This window comes from Carcharhinus amblyrhynchos, chromosome 21 (assembly GCF_965287045.1).
Source record: "Carcharhinus amblyrhynchos chromosome 21, sCarAmb.v2.hapA, whole genome shotgun sequence".
In the NCBI taxonomy this organism is placed as follows: Eukaryota; Metazoa; Chordata; class Chondrichthyes; order Carcharhiniformes; family Carcharhinidae; genus Carcharhinus; species Carcharhinus amblyrhynchos.
The window spans coordinates 50,796,609-50,822,761 of NC_137344.1; the positions used below are offsets into that span (position 1 = coordinate 50,796,609).

Here is a 26,153-nt window from a genome sequence, read left to right on the forward strand (position 1 = left end):
TTCAATAAGATCCCCTCTTAGCCGCCTTCTTTCCAACGAAAACAACCCTAAATCCCTCAGTCTCTCCTCATAGGACCTCCCCACCATACCAGGCAACATCCTAGTAAACCTCCTCTGCACCCTCTCCAACGCCTCCACATCCTTCTTGTAATGCGGGGACCAGAACTGCACACAGTACTCCAAGTGCGGCCGCACTAGAGTAGTGTACAGTTGCAACATTACACTGCGACTCCTAAATTCAATCCCCCTACCAATAAACGCCAAGACACCGTACGCCTTCTTAACAACCTTATCTACTTGATTCCCAACTTTCAGGGATCTATGTATACACACACCTAGATCCCTCTGTTCATCCACACTATTCAAAGTCCTCCCGTTAGCCCTATACTCGACACATCTGTTGCTCCTACCAAAGTGAATTACCTCACACTTCTCCACATTAAATTCCATCCGCCACCTCTCGGCCCAGCTCTGCAACCTATCTAAGTCTCCCTGCAGACTATGACACCCTTCCTCACAATCTACCACACCTCCAACTTTGGTGTCATCAGCAAATTTACTAATCCACCCAACTATACCCTCATCCAGATCATTAATAAAAATTACAAACAACAGTGGCCCCAAAACAGATCCCTGAGGCACACCACTCGTAACTGTACTCCATGATGAATATTTACCATCCACCACCACCCTCTGTCTCCTATCTGATAGCCAATTCCTGATCCAACTTCCTAGATTACCCACAATCCCATACATCTGCATTTTCTGCAGAAGCCTACCATGGTGAACCTTATCGAACGCCTTACTAAAATCCATGTATACCACATCAACTGCCTTGCCCCCATCCACCTCTTTGGTCACCTTCTCAAAAAACTCAATAAGGTTAGTAAGGCACGACCTACCCGCTACAAAACCATGCTGACTATTTCTAATCAATTCATTACACTCCAAATAACTATAAATCCTATCCCTAATAATTTTTTCTAAAGCCTTGCCCACAACAGAAGTAAGACTCACCGGTCTATAATTCCCGGCAAAGTCTCTGTTCCCCTTCTTAAACAATGGGACAACATTCGCTATCCTCCAATCCTCCGGGACTACACCAGAGACCAATGACGACCTGAAGATCTGAGCCAGAGGCTCTGCAATCACCTCTCTAGCCTCCCAGAGAATCCTAGGGTAGATCCCATCCGGACCAGGGGACTTATCTATTTTCAGCCCCTCAAGAATTTCCAGCACATCCCCTTTATCAACCGTAATACTGTCTATTTTACACCCCTAATATGGTGCAATGGTGGGCCATACAAACCGAGTGGTGCAATGGCTGATGAGTTTCTGGGATTTAGCCAACTTCACCAATAAAGTTAAAGAAGGTAACAATCCAATATCACTGTTTAACCCAAAGGTTGACTTAAGAAGAAAAGTTCAATGGTCACAAGGACTTGTGAACAATCTGTTAAAGCTGTAAATCAGTGGCAGTAAAGCTCCAGAGTCTTGATAGAGACTCACAAAAGAGCTGTGCTCTCTCTTCCATTTACTCAATGTTTTCCTTATTTCTGTCTAGAGGGAACAAACTGCTCAGTGTTCATAACCATGGTAATCATCTAGAATCATAAAACAGGAAATGTGTCTGTAAAATTTAAAATTATTATCTTCGACTGCAAGAGAAATTCTATCAGGATTGCTCTTGAATAGAGTTTAAGAATTACCTGGATAATCACATGAGCAGACTGGGAATGGAGAGATACAAACGAATGGTCTAGTTGGACCAATGCGTGGCACAGGCTTGGAGGGCCGAAGGGCCTGTTTCCTGTGCTGTACTGTTCTTTGTTCTTTGCGAACAAATATGATAATATCCCATCAGAGACTTAGTGCAGGATTCATACAAAGTGAAAACTTGTCAATGCAATTTTGCAGCATAGCAGAAGCAGTGGAAATGGAACAAGCATGTTTACTGATGTAGGTTGATCTTACTATGTCCTTTCACCCAAACAGCAAGTCAAAGCTCTGGATGCTGCTGTCCACAATTATTGCCTGGTCAAGTTCAACCACATCATTTGCCTCTACCGCTGTTATCCTACACGTTGACTGTTAACAATGCCAACTGTCCAGCTCAAACCATATCAGGCATGTCACCCAGGTTAATCAGGCCACATGCCCAGGAGATACAATGAGAAATTTAATAAAGGGTGTCCAAACAATATTGCTTAACCAATCTTCCATGCAAACCATGCAAACAACAGATTACTCAATGCAAAACAGAGACAAAGCATTCCAACTAATCACTGTCAACACTACCAACAACTGCTCCATAACAATCAAGGTTATGAAGCAATTGCCCTAATCCAGGTTGTTTGCCTATCAGGTACTAAGCTTTTTATTGAATGTTATTCCCGCAAGCTGTCCTTGGGCATGAAGGCAAAAGTAAATTCTGTAATTGCCCAGTCACCTGATCTAGCCTCATTCTGCTCATGACATCAACTCTGTTTTTACACTAACAACCTCAGCTGCTTTCTTTCAAACTTTTCAACAATGTGCCCACAGATCTTACTTTTACAGAATTAACACCAGCAACTTTCTCTGTCCATGTGCTCGTTCTACAATTGTTTCATTAAATCCTTTTTGACCAAATAATTGTGAGTTGCAGCAATCAAACACTTGCTGACTTTTCTGTTGCACTCAGGGTGCAGTTTGCACATCAGTACAATGCTGTTGATCATACCCGTTGCTGCACTGAAAGGAAAGCTACATCAGTAAGTGAGAGGAAAAAGAAATAGAAAGATATTTAAATGGGAGGAGGCTCATGTTGAGCATAAACCAGCACTAGCTGGTGGGTAAAGGTTCCTTTTTGCATTGTTACTGCTATAATTTTGTGTAAATATTCCATCACAGTTTGTTTTTACACGTTTATTTTCATTGCACCTTCTGAAATTCCTCTGCTTTATCAAATTTCTGTATATTATAAGACTATCTGATATTTGGCCTAATGGATAAGGCACTGGCGTCCTAAGCCAGGGATTGTGGGTTCGAGTCCCATCTGGGGTGAAACATTTAGAGGCGGCACGGTAGCAGTGGTTAGCACTGCTGCTTCACAGCTCCAGGGACCTGGGTTCAATTGCCAGCTTGGGTTACTGTTTGTGTAGAGTCACATTCTCCACGTGTCCGTGTGGGTTTCCTCCGGGTGCTCCGGTTTCCTCCCACAGTCTAAAGATAGAACATAGAACACTACAGCACAAACAGGCCCTTCGGCCCACAAGTTGCGCTGATCATATTCATACCTACCAGGCTATCTATAACCCTCAATCCCATTAAATCCCATTTACTCATCCAGAAGTCTTTTAAAAGACCCCAGCGAGTTTGCCTCTACCACCACCGACGGCAGCCGATTCCACTCACTCACCACCCTCTGAGTGAAAAACTTACCCCTGACATCTCCTCTGTACCTACTCCCCAGCACCTTAAACCTGTGTCCTCTCATAGCGACCATTTCAGCCCTGGGAAATAGCTTCCGAGAATCCACTCTATCTATTCCTCTCAACATTTTATAAACCTCTATCAGGTCGCCTCTCATCCTTCGTCTCTCCAGGGAGAACAGACCTAGCTCCCTCAACCTATCTTCAGAAGGCATGCCTCCCAATCCAGGCAACATCCTTGTAAATCTCCTCTGCACCCTCTCAGTAGCTTCCACATCCTTCCTGTAGTGAGGCGACCAGAACTGCGCACAGTACTCCAAGTGGGGTCTGACAAGGGTCTTATAAAGTTGCAGCATTACCTCCCGACTCCTAAACTCAATCCCTCGATTAATGAAGGCCAGTACACCATACACCTTCTTGTGAGATGTGCGGGTTAGGTTGATTGGCCATGCTAAAATTGCCCCTTAATGTACTAGGATGCTTAGGTTGGAGGGATTGGTGGGAAAAACGTGTAGGGATATGGGGGTAGGGCCTGGGTGGGATTGTAGTCAGCGCAGACTCAATGGGCCAAAGAACATAAAATAAGAAACATAAGAAATAGGAGCAGGAGTAGGCCATCTAGCCCTTCGAGCCTGCCCCGCCATTCAATAAGATCATGGCTGATCTGTCGCTGCTCAGTTCCACTTTCCCGCTTTCTCCCCATAACCCTCAATCCCCTCTCTTATCAAAAACCCATCAACCCGCTTCTTAAAAATATTTAGCGAGGCAGCCTCCACCACTTCAACGGGCAGAGAATTCCAGAGATTCACCACCCTTTGAGTGAAGAAGTTCCTCCTCAACTCCATTCTAAACCGTCCCCCTTTTATCTTGAGGCTGTGCCCCCTAGTCCTACTGTCTTTTTTGAGCGTTGCACTGTAGGGTTCTATGATTCTATCCAAGTTGTCAGCCGTATCTTCTTTCCATGTTGTTGACTCTAAAGTTACATTTTTATTGCCATGGACATCAGCTTTTGTTTCCCGTCCATTGTCTGAGCATGGCAAATTTCCTTTTTCTGATATCTCTTATCTCTCATCTGTATTTGCCACCTGTCCTGTTTCATCACTGGAACTTGGGTTTCTGAGATCAAACACCAACTGACTCAAGAACAGCTTCTTCCCTGCTGCCATCAGACTTTCGAATGGACCTGACATGTATTAAGCTGATCTTTCTCTTCACCCTAGCTATGACTGTAACACTATATTCTGCAGCCTCTCCTTTTCTTCTCCCCTATGTACTCTACGAATGGCGTGTTTTGTCTGTATAGCGCACAAGAAATAATACTTTTCACTGTATCCCCAATACATGTGACAATGATAAATCAAATGACATTCTTGCTCAGTTTGTTTCTTGTAATGAATGCAGAGTACACTTTGGAATGATAGTCCTGGCATTTCACATTCCTGAGAAAATCTCCATGTTTATATGCCGTTCCCTATGGGAAATCTGTTCCTTTTACTGAAACATGATGTATGGGCCCTATGAGTTGGTGATTAACTCATTCCCAACCCTGAGGAACTAACAACCGCTCTGAGCCATTCTGATTTTTACTGATGATAATTTTTTAAAAAATGTGTGTGCATTCCTCCAATTCTGGCCTCCTGTGCAAAGCAAATTTCCTTCACTGGGGTACTGGCAACATTGTCTCCTGCTGTCTCGGCCCTAAGCTCCAGAATTCCCTCCTTTAACTTCCCTGTCCCTCTCCTTTCTCCATTAAACCAGTCTCTTTGATCATGTTTTTGACCACCTGAACTAATGGGTGAATTTAATGCAAAACTAGGCAAGCATATGAGAGACAGAGGGGATCAGTACTGATGATGGCAGATTTAGATGAGAAAAGATGGGAGGAGGCTCATAAATTTGGGCATTGACTGTTTGGGCCGAACTGGAGAAGCCTCGAGGTGGAGGAATCCACCAGAGTGACTGGAAGAATGTTGCAAGATCCCCAAATGATGCAGAGTAAGAAAAAAAAACCTGGGCAGATCACAAAGATGTGTCAGCAAGAATCCAAAAATTGCTAGTCCCTAAGCAACACGGTTAGTTCATGAAAGAGTGAGCAAAACTACAGAAATGTTTAGACCCTGAGTGATGCAGAATCAAAAAACCCAGGCTAATTTACAAGATGGTGCGCAAAACAAAAGAAACTGTACTTACTTCCTGCACTGAAGTTGAAATAGCAAAATTAATGAAATAAATATCAACTGGCAGAGTTAAAGAGAGAAATTTGCAGAGCACAGAAAAGTAAAATGAAAAGTTTGCAGAGTTTCAGAGAAAAGGAACCTGTTTCAGTCGGCTCCCTGGCCTCTTGTACAGAGAAATGAATCATTGCTACATTAGAAGTTCCCGCAGTTACAACACAGACTGAATAAACCCATCCAGGAATTTTGGAAATGCAGAAATCTTAGTTTTCAAAGTACTCTGTACTGAAATGAAATAGCTTCAAAGATTTTTCAAGATAAGGAGAGCATATTTTGTCCTAAAGTAAGGCAGAGGTTTAGCCATGCTCCAAGCCCAGTGCAATACAAAAAACTGGAACTGTACCCACTTGGATACATCCTGGAGTGTGGGAGACCATATTGAAGTAAGCAACAAGACTGTTGCCAACCATGTCAGTACAATGCACTAGTTGAAGGGTTGAATGCAGAAGAATGAAGCCAAGCAGGTGAATAAAAGTTTAAAGTTTATTTATTCTTGTCACAAGTAGGCTTACATTAACACTGCAATGAAGTTACTGTGAAAATCTTTTTGATGCCACACTCTGGCCCCATTCGGATAGAATCATAGAATCCCACACTGCAGAAAGAGGCCATTCGGCCCATTGAGTCTGCACCGACCAATCCCAACCAGACCCTAACCCCCTATCCCTACATATTTTACCCGCTAATCCCTCTAACCTACACATCTCTGGACACTAAGAGCCAATTTTAGCAAGGCCAATCAACCTAACCCGCATAGCTTTGGACTGTGGGAGGAAACCGGAGCGCCGGAGGAAACCCACGCAGACACGAGGAGAATGTGCAAACTCCACTCAGACAGTGACCCGAGCCAGGAATCGAACCCAGGTCCCTGGAGCTGAAAAGCAGCAGTGCTAACCGCTGTGCTACCTTGCCACCCAAATACACTGAGGAAGAACTTAGCATGGCCAATGCACTGAACCAGCATGTCTTTTGGACTTTTGGAGGAAACCAGAGCCTCCAGAGAAAACCCAAGCAGACACAGGGAGAATGATCAAGCTCCACAAGCTCCTTGAGAATTGAATCTGGGTCCCTGGTGCTGTGAGGCAGCAGTGCTAACATGCTGCCTGTGCGGAGAGCAAAGAACAGTGAAGCACAGGACAGACCCTTTGGCCCACCAAGCCTGTGCCAACAACTGATGCCTTTCTAAACTAAAGACTTTTTGTCTCCATGTGGTCCATATCCCTCCATTCCCTATCCATTCATGTAGCTGTCAAGCTGCCTCTTATACATTGTTATTGTATCTGCTTCTACCACCTCCTCTGGCAGGGCATTCCAGGCACTCACAACCCTCTGTGTAAATAACTTGCCTCTCACATCTCCCCTAAACTTTCCCTCTTTTACCTTTGTGGTGGGGAATTCAACACTTTGAAATCAGACTTGGAGGTTCAACAGAACAGCTTTATTCAGACAAAGCTTTGGGAGAAGTGCTGGTACTCCGCAGTACTGGCAGCCACCTTCTCAATTACACAATGTCAGTTGAGCATCTTTTATACTTTTTAGATAATAGACAGTACGGTTATTAGCCATTAACACACCGTTACATGTTGAGTAGACAGATATGGACATCGACAGTTAACACATCGTTATAAGCAGACAGGTACAGAGATCGATAGTTAACACATCATTGTACATAGAGTAGATACATTTATGCATTTATGTAGCTGATCATCAGTGGCTGGTCTCGTTATCAAATTCATTGTTCTGGGTCTGCTCTTATCTCAAGTTTTAAGGTGCCTCAAGGTCTGACCAGTTTCATAGAACATAGAACAGTACAGCACAGTACAGGCCTTTCGGCCCTCAATGTTGTGCCGAGCTCTGTCCAATCCCAAGATCAAGCTATCCCACTTCCTATCATTCTGGTGTGCTCCATGTGCCTATCCAATAACCGCTTGAAAGTTCCTAAAGTGTCCAACTCCACTATCACAGCAGGCAGTCGATTCCATACCCCAACCACTCTCTGAGTAAAGAATCTCCACCTTCCTCAGAACCCTGCCGTTGACCCTGTAATCCACATTCAAGTTTGTCCTACCAAAATGAATCACCTCACATTTATCAGGGTTAAACTCCATCTGCCACTTTTTGGCCCAACTCTGCATCCTATCAATGTCCCCTTGCAGCCTGCAAGAGCCCTCCACCTCATCCACTACTCCACCAATCTTGGTGTTATCAGCAAATTTACTAACCCACCCTTCAGCCCCCTCTTCCAAGTCATTGATAAAAATCACAAATAGCAGAGGACCCAGCACTGACCCCTGTGGTACACCGCTGGTAACTGGCCTCCAGTCTGAAAATTTTCCTTCCACCACCACCCTCTGTCTTCTATGAGACAGCCAGTTACTTATCCAATTGGCCAAATTTCCTTTTATCCCACACCGCTTTATCTCTTCATAAGCCAGGGTCACCCTATTATAAGTGGATCACCCTATTATAGAAAGGACATTATTAAACTAGAAAGTGTGCAGAAAAGATTTACTAGGATGTTACCAAGACTTGATGGTTTGAGTTATAAGGAGAGGCTGGATAGACTGGGACTTTTTTCTCTGGAGCGTAGAAGGCTGAGGGGTGATCTTATAGAGGTCTATAAAGTAATGAGGGGCACTGATCAGCTCGATAGTCAATACCTTTTCCCAAAAGTAGGGAAATCTAAAACTAGAGGGCATGGATTTATGGTGAGAGGGGAGAGATATAAAAGTGTCCAGAGGGGCAATTTTTTCACACAGAGAATGGTGAGTGTCTGGAACGAGCTGCCAGAGGCAGTAGTAGAGGCAGGTACAATTTTGTCTTTTAAAAAGCATTTAGACAGTTACATGGGTAAGATGGGATAGAGGGATATGGGCCAAATGCGGGCAATTGGGATTAGCTTAGCGTTTAAAAAAAGGACAGCATGGACAAGTTGGGCCGAAGGGCCTGCTTACATGCCGTAAATCTCTATGACTCGATGATTTTAATTGATTGCTCTTCAAGATAGAATCCAAAAGGAATGTGTGAACCTTCAGAAACATGAAGAAACGAAGACTCTTAAACAGCAGAATGGAAACACAGTGGATGAAACTGGAGGAAAATTTGCTGAATTACAGGAAAGCTCAAGATGAAGCAAACAACTTTGTGAAGAAAAGGAAAACCTGTCAAAGGCCTTCATACACAACGGGAATCCCTCAGGTCAAAGTTTATTCTTCTGGAAGATTACAAAGAAAAGCAAATGAATTTGACATCAGTGTGAACAAGCTGGTCAGTGGAGTAGAGTCAGCGTTGTTCCATTTTCCAGCAAGAAGCCGAAATAGACAAGAAACAGACTGAAGAAACAGGAAATGAGGAAACACTGAAAGGAAAATCCGTGAAACTTTCCAAGCTGAGAGTGGACGATGAAGATATGAATAGTATAATTACACAACTGAAAGAGGTTCAGGCTGTACTGGAGGCAGACTTGACCATCAGACAAGTCAAAGTGAAGGATATGGACAAGGTTCTGCTGTGTGTAGAGAAATAAAAGGCAGAAATAAGATTGGAAATAAGAGAGTGAGAAAGAGTGAGACTGAGAGCGATGAATGAGAGTTGTTGGTGAGGAGTCATTGGGGAGCATTTGGGAAACCCAGCTCTGTCTCCATATCCCCGGGGGGGTGGGGCGGCGGGGAAGGATTGTGAGAACCAAGTGCTCAACCAGAGGAAGAGCAGCCAATTCAGAAAGAAAAGTGGGGCCAACCAAAGCAGCGGATGAGTGAGTAAGTCCTGGTAAGTATTTTTAATATGTTAAAGTAATTCACTGTTTAATACTGAGGCAGGGTTTAAAAAAGAGTATAGAATATTACCGTACAATTATAATAGAAAAGGCCTTCAGCCCATCAAGTCTGCACCAACAATAACTACCACTAAAGTCGCACTAATCCCATTTTCCAGCACTTGTCTCATATCCTTGAATGTTATGATGATTCAAGTGCTCATCCAAATATTTTTCTAAAGGTTATAAGATTTCCGGTCTCCACTGACTTCCCAGGCAGTGCATTCCAGATTCCCACAACCCTCTGAGTAAAAGAATGTTTTCTCAAATCCGCTCTGAATCTCCTTAGATACTCTAAATCAATGCACCCTTGTGATTGACCCCCTCAACCTAGGGGAACAACTGCTTCCTTTTCACCCTGTCCATATCCCTCACAATCTTATACACCTCTATCATGCCCCCCTCAGCCTTCACTGCTCTAAAGAAAACAATCCAAAACTATCCAACCTCTCTTCATAGCTCAAGTACTCCATCCCAGGCAATATCATGGTGAATCTCCTCTGCTCTTTCTCCAGTTAATCACATCCTTCCTGTAGTGAGGTGACCAGAATTGCACACAGTACTCCAACTATAGCTTAACCCAAGCTTTGTACAGCTCCAACATTACCTTCCTGCACTTATAATCTGTGCCACGACTGACAAAAGTAAGTTTCCCATATGCCTTCTTAATTACCATTCCACTAATTATTTCCTCAAAAAAATTCCAGTCAAATATAAGAACATAAGAACATAAGAAATAGGAGCAGGAGTAGGCCATCTAGCCCTTCGAGCCTGCCCCGCCATTCAATAAGATCATGGCTGATCTGTTGTGGCTCAGTTCCACTTTCCCGCTTTCTCCCCATAACCCTTAATCCCCTCTCTTATCAAGAACCCATCAACCCGCTTCTTAAAAATATTTAGTGAGGCAGCCTCCACCACTTCAACGGGCAGAGAATTCCAGAGATTCACCACCCTTTGAGTGAAGAAGTTCCTCCTCAACTCCGTTCTAAACCGCCTCCCCTTTATCTTGAGGCTGTGCCCCCTAGTCCTACTGTCTTTTTTGAGCAGGAAGAGTCTCTCCACCTCTATCCTATCCATCCCATTCATCATCTTATACGTCTCAATGAGATCTCCCCTCATTCTTCTAAACTCTAACGAGTACAAGCCTAGTTTATTCAGCCTCTCCTCATAGCTCAATCCCCTCAACTCCGGTATCAGCCTAGTAAACCTCCTCTGCACTCCCTCCAGGGCCAAAATATCCTTGCGCAGGTGTGGCGCCCAAAACTGCACACAATATGATTTCCCTTTCATAAATCCATGTTGATTTTGCCTAATCCTGTTGATACTTTCTAGGTGTCCTATAATCACATTCTTTGTAATATTTTTCCTGCTACTGACATTAGGCTAACTAGCCTCTAATTCACCCTTTTTCTCCCTCCCTCCTATTTTAAATAGCAGTGTTATATTTGACAGCCTCCAATCTGCCAGGATTGTTCCAGAATCTTTGGAAGAAATCAACCAATACATCCCATGGCCACTCCTTTGGTACCCTGGGATGTAGATCTTCAGGCCTTGGCGACTGATCGACTCTCAGTCTCATTAATTTCTCCAACACTATGATTTTAGTAAAACTAATTTCCTTCAATTCCTCCTTCTCACTAGACCCTCAGTTTCCTAGCATTTCTGGGAAGTTATTTGTATCTTCCTCCATGAAGAGGGAACTAAAGTTGTTATTTAATTGCTCTGCCTTTTTTTCAATATAAACTTTCATATTTCGGACTGTAAGGGACCTACATTTGTCTTCACAAATCTTTTTCTCTTTACATTCTTATAGAAGCTTTATTTAAATATGCAGGTTTCAAAATCTCATCATTAAGACATTTAAAGAACCCGTAATATAACAATGTCTGTCAGTATTTGATAGTAATTGGTCTGAGACTCAAAGTGATTCCATCTGAGGGAAAGCTGGCAGGTAAATGTGCTAAAGGAAATTTGACTGAATGTTCACTTTCACCACCCTTCATTCCAGGTCTTTGATACTGAAAGCCAGGCCCATTTTATATTGGTTTCCGTTCTCTTTTAGCAACTTCTGTTTTGCTGTAGTCTTGCGCTCATCCAAACTCTGCGGCTCATATTTAAACATGCACCAAATCCCATTCTCGCATCACACCTGTGTTTGTGAGCCTCTTTTGGCTCCTGGTCAAGCAATGAACCATTTTCAAGTTCTCATCTTGTTTTCAAGTTCCCCCAAAGCCTAGTCCCTGCTTGTTTTTGTAATCTGCTTCAGCTCCACAGCCTCCAAGGTTTTGCGCTGATCTCATTCTGGTGATGGTTCCTTCGGGCGTCTGGATTGAACCAATCTGATTTTAACCTTTACTGATGCCATATTTTCTATGGGCAGTTTAGAGTTAAAACCAATGTTGGAGTGATCAATGTGAAGAATAAACACTCTGATAGAGGGGGTAATGCTAATTCTAGATTCAGTTAATAAGTTAAGTGATATTGTTTCATGACACTAAAATCTCTCTGACATTCCTCATCCAGAATGATAGTGTTATTCCTGTTTTTTGGTTGTCATGGCTGTTGACCAAGCTTTGGTTTTATTTTACTTTTAATGATTGTTTCCTCTATTGATTTATAAAATTGTCAGTTATTTGAAATGGAGAAGGCCACTAGTTGAAGTTAAATTTCCATCAACCACTTCCCTTAAAAATAAAACTCCAATAGCGTTGCCCATTTTCCTGCCCAGTGTCCATGCATTCAGCTTCAGCAACATCAGAACAGGTAGGCACGAGACACTTTAATCAGGGGAGGGACCTGTGCATTACTGTGGTTTATAAAACACAGTAAAAAGTCTGACAACACCAGGTTTTAGTCCAACCGATTTATTTGATCGTAAACGCACAAGCTTTCGAGGTCTCGAAACCTCGAAAGCTTGTGCGTTTACTATCAAATAAATCGGTTGGACTAAAACCTGGTGTTGTCAGACTTTTTACTGTGTTTACCCCAGTCCAACGCCGGCACGTCCACACCATGTTTATAAAACAGCCAGTGTCTTTGTCAGAACTATTAAACACCCCACAATACTGAATAAAGAGGCAGACTCACCATTCCCACTGCTGTTCCTCCACCTTTGCTGCTCGAAAATATCCTCCGATGCCACAGTGCTTGGAGCAGCTAATGACAGAAATGGTAAGTATGAGTCTCACACACCCACCCAGCCAACACCCACTCTTTTCTTTCTATTTGTTCATCTCCAGCTTGACTCCCACGCTCCCTTTCTGGAAGGTTCTTGCTGATTGCCCTTCAGTGCCTCACCCATTCATCAAATGTCAATCTGAGCTGCGTGTCTCATAGAGCTATTCCACTAGGAGGGGCATCACAGTTAATCCTGATCCTATCCTGACAAATGCCCCTCCTTGCAGGGTGAATGGTTTAACCATTGGGAATGGTACCCTGGTGTCTTCCACATCCACCTTCGCTGATGGTGGAATTTTACTCTACTGTTCTCCAACGGCGACCACTTCCCTCACCCCAGACAAACCTGGATTCCTCCTGTTCTGAACGAATGCATTTACTTCACCGATCATTCCAACTTTCATACAAACTGATCAAACTAACACTAGCCCCCATCCACCTTCACCCCAGTGTAATCCTGTTGCTCATCTTCTTTGGATCACTCTTCACTCACTCTCTTAAACTTTCCTGAAGCAGTTACCAACAATCCGAATGAGAGACTTCAGCATCTTTACTCCAAATACGTTCAGTGTATTTCTGAACACAGCCCAGACACAGTGAAACTCTTCTCTGTGTCAAAGCTCCTACTCTGTTGTTTCAAAGTCGTGATAAACAAACACAACACTGAGCTGGTTCTGGACTGAGTCCAGAGGAAGGAGGACAGCCTCTGTCTCTGCTTCCCACATCCACTAACATCAGCTCCTAGCAATCACCCCCAGCACCAACTCTCAGACCTCAAATACCTGCTCTCTCCTTCTCAACTGTTTTAATGTAGATTCCGTTCAGCTTGGGCCCATCACAGGAATTCCTTCCCTCTATACGGCACTTGAGCCAGAGTGAATGTCTCTAGTTGTAAGACACTGAACACATTGCCTTATTGTATCAAAGTCCACACAGAGAAAGAAAAAGCAGGATTTATTGCGGTTGAACTTTGTTCAGTTATTGTCAATGCGTCATTCCAGATAAATGAAAGTGAATTACTTCCCATCAGACTCCACTTCACCAGAACACAGAGCCACACCTTGACCCACGGAGTGGGAAACATTGTGCCAATTACTTACAATAAAATAGTCACAAGGCTTGGGCTTTGTCCATTGATCTGCTCCTTGATCCCTTGCTCCCACCCCCTACTTTCCATCGCTGTTCCCTTTTCCCTGCTCCCCACTGCCTTCTTTGTGATTCATTCTCCCAGTTTCTACTTCTTTGCCCAACTCCACACTAATTTCCTGCCCCTGCTGTTCGTAACCCAAACCCTTTTTCCTCGGATGGTGATGGCTAACACAAGGGGACATAGCTTTAAATTAAGGGGTGGTAATTATAGGACGGATGTCAGAGGTAGGTTCTTTACTCAGAGGGTAGTAAGGGCATGGAATGCCCTGCCTGCACCAGTTGTGGACTCACCAACTTTAAGGGCATTCAAATGGTCAGTGGATAGGCATATGGATAACATTGGAATAGTTTAGGTTAGAGGGTCATTAGATTGGTTCCACTGGTCGGTGAGGGCTGAAGGGCCTGTACAGCGCTGTAATGTTCTATGTTCTATGTTCTAACCCTGCCCTCTATCCCCTGCTGTCCACATTGGAAAAGCAAGATATTGCTCCTTACCTGCTTGAGTTGGATCTATCTATAGATACATCAGTGGATCTATCTATACAATTCGCAGAATCTGTACAGTAGGAGGCCATTCAGCCCATTCAATCTACACTGATTCTCCAAAAGATCATCCCACCCAGGTCCACTGCACACCCCAGCCCCATAACCAAGTGCATTTACCATGGCTTTGGAGTATGGAAAGAAACCAGAGCACCCGGAGGAAAGCCATGCAGACGCACAGACAGTACCCAAGGCTGGAATCAACCCAGATCCGTGGTGCTGTGATGCAGCACTGCTAACCACTGTGCCACCGTGTCACTCTATATGGACATCATATACATCACCAGTATCTAGATATATATCACCATATATGTATATTTATGTTATATGTACTTTAGACCACCTACATATAGATACCACAAATAATTTTGAATTATTGACTCTTGGTCTAGACTAACTGATCTAAACACAGCCATCTCAGCATTGGGTAAAATTGCCAGAGTTTTGTTCTTAACTGCTACTCACTGCATAGGACTGATACTCAGTGAACATAGTCGATATAGAGTGAATAAGGTATATTCTTCTGATCCCAAATTCTAACTTTTAAAAAGAAATTCAAGCTTCCAGTTATTAACTTAAAGAATCATGCCATAATCAACTTTTAAACAAAACATTTACTGTACTAGAATTAAACAAAGCAAGTACTAGAGTCATAGAGGTTTACAGCGTGGAAACCGACCCTTCGGCCCAACTTGTCCATGCTGCCCAGTTTTTATCACTGAGCTATTCCCAATTGCCTCTATACCCATCTTACCCGTCTAACTGTCTAAATGCTTTTTGAAAGACAAAATTGTACCCACCTCTACCACTACTTCTGGCAGCTCGTTCCAGACACTTATCAATTCTGCATGAAAAAAACTGCCCCTCTGGATACTTTTGTATCTCTTTCCTCTCATCTTAAACCTACGCCCCTTTCCCAAAGATAGACTCCCCTATCTTTGGGAAAAGATATTGACTATCTAGCTGATCTGTGCCCCTCATTATTTTATAGGCCTCTATAAGATCTCCCCTCAGCCTCCTACACTCCAGGAAAAAAAGTCACAGTCTATTCAGCCTCTCCTTATAACTCAAACCATCAAGTCCCAGTGGCATCCTAGTAAATCTTTTCTGCAGTTGTTCTAGTTTAATAACATTCTTTCTATAATAGGGTGACCAGAACTGTACACAGTATTCCAAGTGTGGCCTTATCAATGTTTTGTACAACTTCAGCAAGCGTCCCAGCTCCTGTATTCAATGTTCTGACTGATGAAACCAAGCATGCCAAATGCCTTCTTCACCACTGTGTTCACCTGTGACTCCACTTTCAAGGAGCTATGAACCTGTACCCTTAGTTCTCTTTGTTCTGTAACTCTCTCCAGTGCCCTACCATTAACTGAGTAAGTCCTGCCCCGATTTGATCAACCAAAATGCATCACTCCTTATTTATCTAACTTTTAAAAATTAGTTAGGGTGGCACAGTGGTTAGCACTCCTGCCTCACAACTACAGGGACCTAGGTTAGATTCCCAGCTTGGGTGACTGTCTGTGTGGAGTTTGCACGCTCTCCCTCTATCTGCCAGGGTTTCCTCCAGGTGCTCTGGTTTCCTCCCACAGTCCAAAGATTTGAGGGTGAGATGCATAGGCCATGCTAAATTGTCCCTTAGTGTCCCAGGATGCACTGGCTGGGGGGATTAGCAGGATAAATATATGGGGTTATGGGGATAGGGCTTAGACGGGTTTGTAATTGGTGCAGACTCAACGGGCCAAATGATCTCCTTCTGCACTGTAGGGAGTCTATGACTCTATTAACTCCTTCTGCCATTCATCAGCACACTGGCCCAAATGATCAAAATCACATTGCAATCCTCGACAACCTTCTTCACTGTCCACTATGCCACCAATCTTGGTGTCAGCTGCAAACTTACTAACCATGCCTCCTGAATTCCCAACCAAATCATTAATATAAATGACAAATAACAGTGGACCCAGCACCGATCCCTGAGGCACACCGCTGGTCACAGACCTCCCACTTGAAAAACAATCTCTACAACCACGCTCTGTCTTCTGTCAAGTCAATTTTGTATCCAATTGGCTACCTCACCCTGGATCCTGTGAGATTAACCTTACGCAACAATGGTATTGCTGAAGAAAGAGACACAAGCTATTTTTCTTGCACTTATCAGGATATTTGGCAAAAGTACAACTCCAGAGAAGACAACCAATCTATTTTTGTGGTACATGGTGTCAATGCCAGTGTGATGCCAGGCATATAGGCCATATGTCCCAAAGACTGGCAGATAGTGTCCAACACCCTGAACTTGTTGCTGTTTGCAGCAGGTAAAGTAAAGACAGTGTCCGTGCTCGAAAAACTCAAAACACAGTGCCCAACCTTAGATGTGATTCCACAATTGGTCAACATTTACTAAATAATCCACAATGTGCTGACAGTTGCCCTGACAACCAATTTAAGATTGTCAGTTGAGTTCGCAGTGGCGCATTTGCACGTACTGGAAGCTGCGTCTATGAATGCAGAGGGCCTTTGCTCTTTACAGACAGAAATAACAAACACACACATTGCACCTGCTTTAGTTAAAGTGGCAGCCATTTTTTGGTTCATTCCTCATGGCAATGCCTTGACCAGTCAGAGTGAAGCTGCCAGTTTAAATTTCAAACAATGTTTGGTAGTTAACTGTCAGTCAATATCGACATTAGTATAACCAGAGTCCACTTGCCAACCAACCTAAACTCAGATAGCATAGAAAGTCACTTTTATCTGCAATAATCAAGTTCTGTACTCCTGAGTGAACACTATGGGCTGGGTAAAATGCTGCTAAAATACCAGCACCAATATATTATCGGGCATGATGACCTCAGATTGGGATAAAGATCAGGGGCCCGATTGGAATTTCATTACGGTGAGTATCTAAGCTTACCAATCAGGCAGTTGACCAGAACATTACGTATTGATTGCAATAAAACACTTGTAGAATGAGTTTTACATCAGATGGGTTTCCTGTTTTTATTAGGCAGCTGTTGGGGTGGGTTTAAATGTTTCAGCAGGGACCAGTGTTCCAGGTAAGCAGCGTTCTGTGACCGCTGGAAGTGCTTCATACAAGAAACAGTTTCCATTTAAAAGTTATAGAATCATGGCGGTCCCTTGGTGGCACAGTGGTTCGCACTGCTGCCTCACAGCACCAGTGACCTGGGTTTGATTCCAGCCTTGGGTCACCGTCTGCGTAGAGTCTGCACACTCTCCCCCTGTCTGTGTGCTGCGGTTTCCTCCCACAGTCCAAAAATGTGCGCGTTAGGCCGATTGGCCACGCTAAATTGCCTCTTAGTGTCCCAAGATGTGTGGGTTACATGGATTAGCCATGGGAAATGTGTGGGTTATAGACATAGGGCGAGGGAAGTGTCAGAGATCGGTGCAGGCTCAATGAGCTGAATGGCCTCCTTCTGCCCTATAAAGATTGTACGATTCGCCTCATCAAATCTGCACAAACTCAACTAAATCTACATTCCCACTTTCCAGCACTTGGTCCATAGCCTTGGGTGTTGTGACATTTCGAGTGAACATCATAAGACCATAAAACATAGGAGCAGAGTTAGGCCACTCGGCCCATCGAGCCTGCTCCGCCATTCAAATGTGGCTGATATTTTTCTCATCCCCACTCTCCTGCCTTTCCTCATAACCCCTGATCCCCTTATTAATCAAGAACCTATCTATCTCTGTCTTAAAGACACTCAATGACCCAGCCTCCACAGCCTTCTGCGGCAAAGAGATCCACAGATTAGCCACCCTCTGGCTGAAAGAAATTCCTCCTCATCTCTGTTTTAAAGGATTGTCCTTTAGTCTGAGGTTGTGCCCTCTGGTTCTAGTAACTTCCACAAGCTTCTTAAAGGTTAGAGGCCCTATTCCTCCAGCTGAGAGGTTTGTTTAGACCTTGTCCATCACTCTAGCCTTTCAAGCGGGGTCTATCATGGATCAAGCACTATGTGGGAAACACAATCTTCAGTGAGAAGGAGAAGAAGGATGTGAAGGATGAGGAGAGTGAGGGGAAGGACAGATTTGGAGGTGCAGAATGTACTGCTGATGTATGAAGGTGACAGAGCAGTGGCAGATCCAGAGGGTGATAAAACCTTTCTGCTTCCCCAATCAAGGCGTAGAATGACTTATACAGCCCCTCAAATATTTGGGCAGAGACTGAGCTATCTGCAGATGCCTGAAACATAATACAAGGGGTGGGATCTGATCCCGGAGGTAGGGGGGATGCCGACCTTGCTTGCAGTGGACAGGGGCTGGGAGAGGTGGCGGGGGAGGGGGGGATGTGGCTCTGATCACAGGGACATCAAAATGACATCATGAAACATGCCTCTTTCATCTGTAGGTGGGCAAATGCCCCTTAAGAGAATGGGTCAGGTGATCCCAAGCACCAGCTCCACCCTGGGTGAAACTTGCTAGGGCAGTCTCTGCTGACTGTGCTACAACATTACAGTGGATAAGCCCTTCCTGTTCATTTACATCACCTCACCCCACAGTCTCTTAGTAGTCCGATATCAGCCCTCCTAATTAACAACTGGCAACAAGGCTGAGTCACGGCTCACAGACTGCCCGCTTCCGCTGCGATTTTGGATAAAGGGAGGAGGATCAGACGTTGCCGAGATTCCATAAGAAAGCGGAATTGGACGAGATAGTGAGACAACCTGGCAGAGAACGGGCCGAGGCGCGAGGGGACCCGGGCTGCAATCTACGAACAGGAACTCGCAGGGCATGGGGCTGGAAGTGGTGATTGTGAGCGGACTCAGGCTACAGTCAACATTCAGAATAGGAGAGAGATTCTCAACTGGGAGCACTGGGATTGTCTTTGGGGAAGTGGTCACGAGAGAACTCGGGTTACTTTCGATGTGAAGGGTAGGACAGCAGAGTTGGTGATGGAGCGGCTGACACGAAGAACACGAAACGAGGGGACTCGGCCTGTGAGCAGCGACTGAACGTGAGCTGCAGGAAAAATTCCTGCCAGTGGGAATAGCAAATGGTGGGTCATTTCGGAGCGATGAGATTGTTCAATGGAGATACGGAAAGCTGAATGTTTTATACGGAGAATTTACATTCGTACTTACAGCCAACAATGTGATGAAGACCTGGCAGTAGCAGTCTTTCTTAGCATGATAGAGAGTAAGATATTCGCGACACTAAAAGCCCGCAGAGAAATCCCTGGGAGTGTTGTGTGCAAGGTGATAGGGAACCATTTCAAATGAGTACAGCTGGAAGGGAAGGCCATCGCTCAATTTGTGGTTGTGTTATAAAGACGAGCAAATCACTGTGAATTTGGCAGGTTCCTGAAAGATGCTTTATGCGACTGTTTCGTTTGTAGCCTCCAAAACAAAATGATGCAACAAAACATTTAAAAAAAGAAGTCTAAGGCTTTAAAGTCACTTTTGAAATAGCTATAGCAATGGAGCTGGCTGCACATGAAACAAAACAGTTGGATTTTGGATTTGATTTGATTTATTATTGTCACATGTATTAACATACAGTGAAAAGTATTGTTTCTTGTGTGCTATACAGACAAAACATACTGTTCATAGAGAAGGAAATTAGAGAGTGCAGAATGTAGTGTTACAGTCACAGCCAGGGTGTGGAGAAACTTAATGCAAGGTCAGTTCATTCAAAAGTCTGACAGCAGCAAAAAAGAAGCTGTTTTTGCGTCGGTTGGTACGTGGCCTCAGACTTTTGTATCTTTTTCCCGACGGAAGAAGGAAGAAGAGAGAACGTCCAGGGTGCGTGGGTTCCTAAATCGTGCTGGCTGCTTTGCCGAGTCAGTGGGAAGTGTAGACAGACTCAATGGAGGCTGATTTGCACGATGGATTGGGCTACATTCACCATCTTTTGTAGTTCCTTGCGGTCTTGGGCAGAGCAGAAGCCCATACCAAGCTGTGATACAACCAGAAAGAATGCTTTCTATGGGGCATCTGTAAAAGTTGGTGAGAGTCGTAGCTGACATCCCAAATTTCCTTAGTCTTCTGAGAAAGTAGAGGCGTTGGTGGGGCTTTCTTAACTATTGTGTCGGCGTGGGGGGACAGGACATGTTGCTGGTGACTTCTAAAAACTTGAAGCTCTCTAACTTTCTACTTTGTCCCATTGATGTAGACAGGGGCATGTTCTCCTTTACACTTCCTGTTTTGTTGACACTGAGGGAGAGATTATTGTCACCGCACCAGTTCACCAAATTCTCTATCTCATTCCTGTTACCCATCTCTCACCCATCCACTACGGTGGTGTCATCAGCAAACTTGAAAATTGGAGGGGAATTTGGCTGCACAGTCATAGGTATATAAGGAGTATAGTAGGGGGCTCAGAACACAGACTTGTGGGGCACCGGTGTTGAGGATGATTGTGGAGGAGGTGTTATTGCCTATCCTTACTGATTGTGATCTGTGAGTTAGGAAGTTTAGAATCCAGTCACAGAGGGAGGAGCCGAGCCCAGGCCACGGACTTTGGAGATGAGTTTTGTGGGAATAATAGTGTTGAAGGCTGAGCTGTAGTCAATAAATAGGAGTCTGTCATAGGTGTCCTTGTTATCTAGATGTTCCTGTGTTGAGTGCAGAGCCAGGGAGATGGCGTCTGCTGTGGACCTGTTGCGGTGATAGGCAAACTGTAGTGGATCCAGTTAGTCCGGGAGGCTGGAATTGATTTGTGCCATGACCAACCTTTCGAAACACTTCATAATGATGGGTGTCAGAGCCACTGGCCGATAGTCATTAAGGCCACGCTGCTTGGCTTTTCTTCGGCACCAGGATAATATTCATCTTCTTGAAGCAGATAGGGACCTCAGATTGTTGTGAAGAGAGTGGGTGTCAGTGCCTGAATACACACACTAGCTGACGCACAGCAGATCACAGTGTCAACCACAGAATGCCAATGTTGTGGCAAATCCGGCCACAAAGAGCCCACATGCTGGATTGGTGAAACCCAATGTTGCAGATGTAGGCGAGTGGAGCATATTACCGGGACACAAATCAAAGGGGAAAAGGGAAATAGGAGAGAGAATAACCTGAGAACTAGGCACAAGGTACACGTCACCAGCCAGGAAAGGAACAGGGAGTCAGCTGAATCTATAGAGGAAGTGGAGGAGCCTAAACCTGCAGAATTTTAGCTTAATATTTTACTAGTCCTTCCCAAAATAGAAGGGAAGACAATTAAAATGGAGTGGACACAAGGGCAGTGGTGTTGCTGATTCCTGATTCAGTGTACAGAGAGAAACTTAAAGAACTGTTGTTGAAAGCTGCCAAAATCGCCTTATGTACATATAAGGAGCAAGTGATGCCACTAAAAGGATATGTATTAGTGAAGGTATAACTGAGGGATCAGTGAGCAGAGCTAGCGTCGTATGTGATCTAGGATGAGTACCCTGCCTTGACTGGATGCTCCAGCCTGCAAAAGACAGGTAGATTCGAGAGCCAGGTTACAAGACATATAACAAGCCATACGAATATAAGGACATGTTCAAGGAGATCCTGAGTGAAAAGAAAGGGGCTGAGATAAAAATTCGGTTGAAGCCAGAGCATTTCTGAAGAGATTAGAAGGTGTAGATGTACAGAGGGATCTGGGTGTCCTTGTCAAAAAATCACTGAAGGCTAGCAATCAGGTACAGCAAGCGATGAGGAAGGCTAATGGAATGTTAACCTTTATCACAAGAGGATTTGAATGACGGAGTAGTGAGGGTTTGTTTCAATTCTATTGGAGCTTGGTTAGATCACACCCAGAGCACAGAATGTAGTTTCCATCCCCTTACCTTAGAAAGAAGATTATTGACATAGAGGGAACGCAACAAAAAAAAATCACCAAACTCAAGTTTGGAAGAATGAGAGTTGATCCCATTGAAACCTACAAAACATAAAAAGGATAAGGTAGGTGCAAGTGGAAGCAAAATACTCTGGATGGTGGAAATAAAAACAGAAAATGCTGGATAAACTCAACAGGTCTGGCAGCCTCTGTGGAGAGTAACAAAGGCAGCGATTCTCTGATTGCGACTCAGAACTTTACTGAGGGGTCGCAGTGGGAGATGCACATGGCCAGCTTTGTACTGGGATTTACACATGCGCCAGGAACACATGCACATCGCCCAGAACTGACAAACAGTTGCAGGCCAGACCATGCTGACAATGATGGGAAGGCAGGTAAATAATTAGAATCTTTTTAAAATGCATTTTAAATATGTTTTCAAAGAAATTATCGGGAACTTTCGGGTTGAATTTCTAACCCCGCCAGGAGTACTTCAGTTCCGGCGGGGTTGAGACTAGCTCCCCTCGTTCAGGGAACTAGCCACTGGGCATCGAGCAGTGCCAAGGGAGCGAAGCCTGGAGGCAACTGGTGGGGACGGGGGGGGAGGTCCTGCTGCCACTCTGTGGACAGGATCGGTCTGGGAGAGAGGGAGGGCAGCGATTGGGGCAGGCTGGGGGGAGGTGGTCAGCTGGGGGGGGGGGGGGCTCTCACCCCTGGGGGTGCGGGGGGGATCTGCCAGGGTGATGGGGTTGGGGGGATATCCACTGCTGGGGGGTTGACTGCGCATCAGGGCGTTTCAGGACGGAGGAGTCAGGGCTGGCCTAGGAATTGTTGTGGAGGCCGCGATCAGACCATGGAGGGAGGGGGGGGAGCTGGAGGGGTATTACTGTGGGGTGCCGGGCTGGCCAGCGATCAGGCTGGTCAGCAAACGGGGAGTCAGTCCAACAGATCGGGGCCGCGGCACATGTGCAGAGTTCCAGACCTGCCAAACTCCGGTGTGAATAGTTCCCCACTCCCCGAGTTTCTAATGATATTCATGACTGAGACCTATGCACTGCACAGCGTGGGGAGATTCGGGTGAGAAGCTGATCTGACAAAAGAGTTGGGATCTAGAACAGTTTTCCCACCAATTCAGCACTTTTGGGAGAATCACAGCCAAAATTCGCAATTTGGATTTAAATAACCTTTCTGCAGAAGATGTTTGCTTTGGTTGAGGAGTCTAGAACTAGGGGCACAATTTCAAAATAGGGAGGGTGCCACTGAGGACTGTCACAAGGCAAAAGCACTGTAAGGAGCAGATGCTGGGCTTCCACATTAGTTGTCCAGTTCAGCTGACCAGTATCTCCCTCCAAGCTGAGATGACTCAACCTCATGCAGCATCTCGAGATCTTCACAATGAAACATTTCATGGTGATGGTAATAACCTCTCCTCATGCCTCCCCCATCCCCCCAACCCCCCCATCTCACACACACACCCTCTTCCCCATTAACACTGAACCCACCCCAGCCAGGAATCACTTCTGATCTCCCCATGGTCACCTTTCAACTTCCCCCCATCACCTTCGATACAGGTACAAGTAGAAGTCCCCTTCCCTCCTGAACATCCCACCCCCATAACAATAGACACATCTGCCCTCAGCCTTCCAATCTCTGGAATCTGTATTAACGTTTTTCATCCCTTCCAACCACCCTCAGTGTTCTTCACTCACATCACTGTACCCTCACTCTCCCATCCCACTGCCCTCTTTAAACAGCACCAGCCCCTCCTATCACTGGTACCCCTCAATATGCCCCCTAGGAATCCATCATTCAGTCCACTGATCACTCCCTCTGAACTTTCCCCTTGATTGCCCCTAATGTCCCTTCACACTTTTGCACCAACCCCCTTTGGGATGGGATGGCATGATGACACAGTGGTTAGCACTGCTGCCTCACAGGGCCAGGGATCCAGGTTCAATTCCAGCCTTGGATCATTGCCTGTGTGGAGATGCACATTCTCCCTGTCTCTGCCTGGGTTTCCTGAGGTATACATACAAGATCTCACCGCAACAAGACAACAGCAGATGCCATCTCCTTGGCCCTACACTCAACCCTGGAACACTTAGATAACAAAGACATATATGTCAGACTCTTATTCATAGACTACAGCTCAGCCTTTAACACCATTATTCTCACAAAACTCATCTCCAAACTCCATGGCCTGGGGCTCGGCTCCACCCTCTGCAACTGAATTTTAGGCTTCCTAATCTAAGGTAGCAATCAGTAAGGATAGGCGACAACACTCCCTCCATGGTCATCCTTAACACCAGTGCTCCACAAGGCTGTCTGTGTTCTCAACCCCCTCTTTATATCCAATGACTGTATGGTCAAATTCTCCTCCAACCTGATTTTCAAGTTTGCTGATGACACCACGGTAATTGGTCGGATCTCAAACAATGATGAAACCAAGTACAGGAAAGAGATAGAGAATCTGGTGAACTGGTGCAGCGACAATCTCTCCCTCAACGTCAACGAAACAAATGAGATAGTCATCGACTTCAGGAAGCATAGTGGAGAACATGCCCCTGCTAACCTCACTGGGGATGAAGGAGAAATGGTCGAGAGCTTCAAGATTTTAGGTGTCCACATCACCAACAATCCATATACTAATACGTGTGACAATAATAAATCAAATCAAAATACAGTGAAAAGTATTGTTTCTTGCATGCTATACAGACAAAACATACCATATATAGGGAAGGAAAAGAGAGGGCACAGAATGTAATGTTACAGTCATAGCTAGGATGTAGAGAATGCGAGGTTAGTCCATTCAAAAGTCTGATGGTTGCAGGGAAGAAGCTGTTCTTGAGTTGATTGGTACATGATCTCAGACTTTCGTGTCTTTTTCCCATCCTAGGAAGATGGAAGAGAGAATGTCCAGGGTGTGTGGGGTCCTTAATTATACTGGCTGCTTTGTGAGGCAGTGGGAAGTGTAGACAGATTCAATAGTTGGGAAGTTGGTTTGCGTGATGGATTGGGCTACATTCACGATCTTTTGTAATTACTCGCTGTCTTGGGCAGAGCAGTAGCCCATCCCAAGCTGTGGTACAACCAGAAAGAATGCTTTCTCTGGTGCATCTGCAGAAGTTGGTGAGAGTTGTAGCAGGCATTCCAAATTTCCTTAGTCTCCTAAGAAAATAGAGGCACTGGTGGGCTTTCTTTACAGTAAAAAGTCTGACAACACCAGGTTTTAGTCCAACCTATTTATTTGATAATATTCTCACAAGCTTTCGAGGGGTTACCCTCTTCGTCAGGTGAATGGAGAGTTCTGGCCTCAGACAGAGCATATAAAGCACAGACAGTTTAGAGATTACTGATTAAAATGCGAATCCTTACACCTAACCTGCTGTTCAAGACCTGAAGTGGCTGACAATGTGAGTGGTAGGAGCACTGATCACAGTTTAAAGAGATGTGTATTGTCTCCAGACAGTACAGTAAGTGAGGTTTTGCAAACCCAGGTAAGTAACGGGGGTTACAGATAGTGCGACATGAACCCAAGATCCCTGTTGAGACCGTCCTCATGTGTGCGGAACTTGGCTATCAGTCTCTGCTCAGCGACTCTGCGCTGTCGTGTGTTGTGAAGGCCGCCTTGGAGAATGCTTACCCGAAGGTCAGAGGCTGAATGCCCGTGACCACTGAAGTGTTCGCCAACAGGAAGGGAACAGTTTTGCCTGGTGACTGTCGAGCGATGTTCATTCATCCGTTGTCGTAGCGTCTGCATGGTCTCCCCAATGTACCATGCTTCGGGACATCCTTTCTTGCAACGTATCAGGTAGACAATGTCGGCCGACATTGTCTACCTGATACGTTGCAAGAAAGGATGTCCCGAAGCATGGTACATTGGGGAGACCATGCAGACGCTACGACAACGGATGAATGAACATCGCTCGACAGTCACCAGGCAAAACTGTTCCCTTCCTGTTGGCGAACACTTCAGTGGTCACGGGCATTCAGCCTCTGACCTTCGGGTAAGCATTCTCCAAGGCGGCCTTCACAACACACGACAGCGCAGAGTCGCTGAGC

At 44.9% G+C, this 26,153-nt stretch overlaps 1 protein-coding gene across 1 annotated transcript in view; it reads right to left on the reverse strand.

Annotated features, from left to right (window-relative positions):
- The window catches only part of myo15b (myosin XVB), a 322,763-nt gene that overhangs the window by 149,125 nt on the left and 147,485 nt on the right, over nucleotides 1–26,153 (reverse strand). Inside the window, exons 26-27 of the mRNA XM_080209162.1 lie at nucleotides 13,421–13,461; nucleotides 12,549–12,617 (exon numbers count right to left, since the gene is read on the reverse strand). Coding sequence (XP_080065288.1) covers nucleotides 12,549–12,617; nucleotides 13,421–13,461 — 110 coding nt within the window. The remainder of the gene's footprint in view (nucleotides 1–12,548; nucleotides 12,618–13,420; nucleotides 13,462–26,153) is intronic.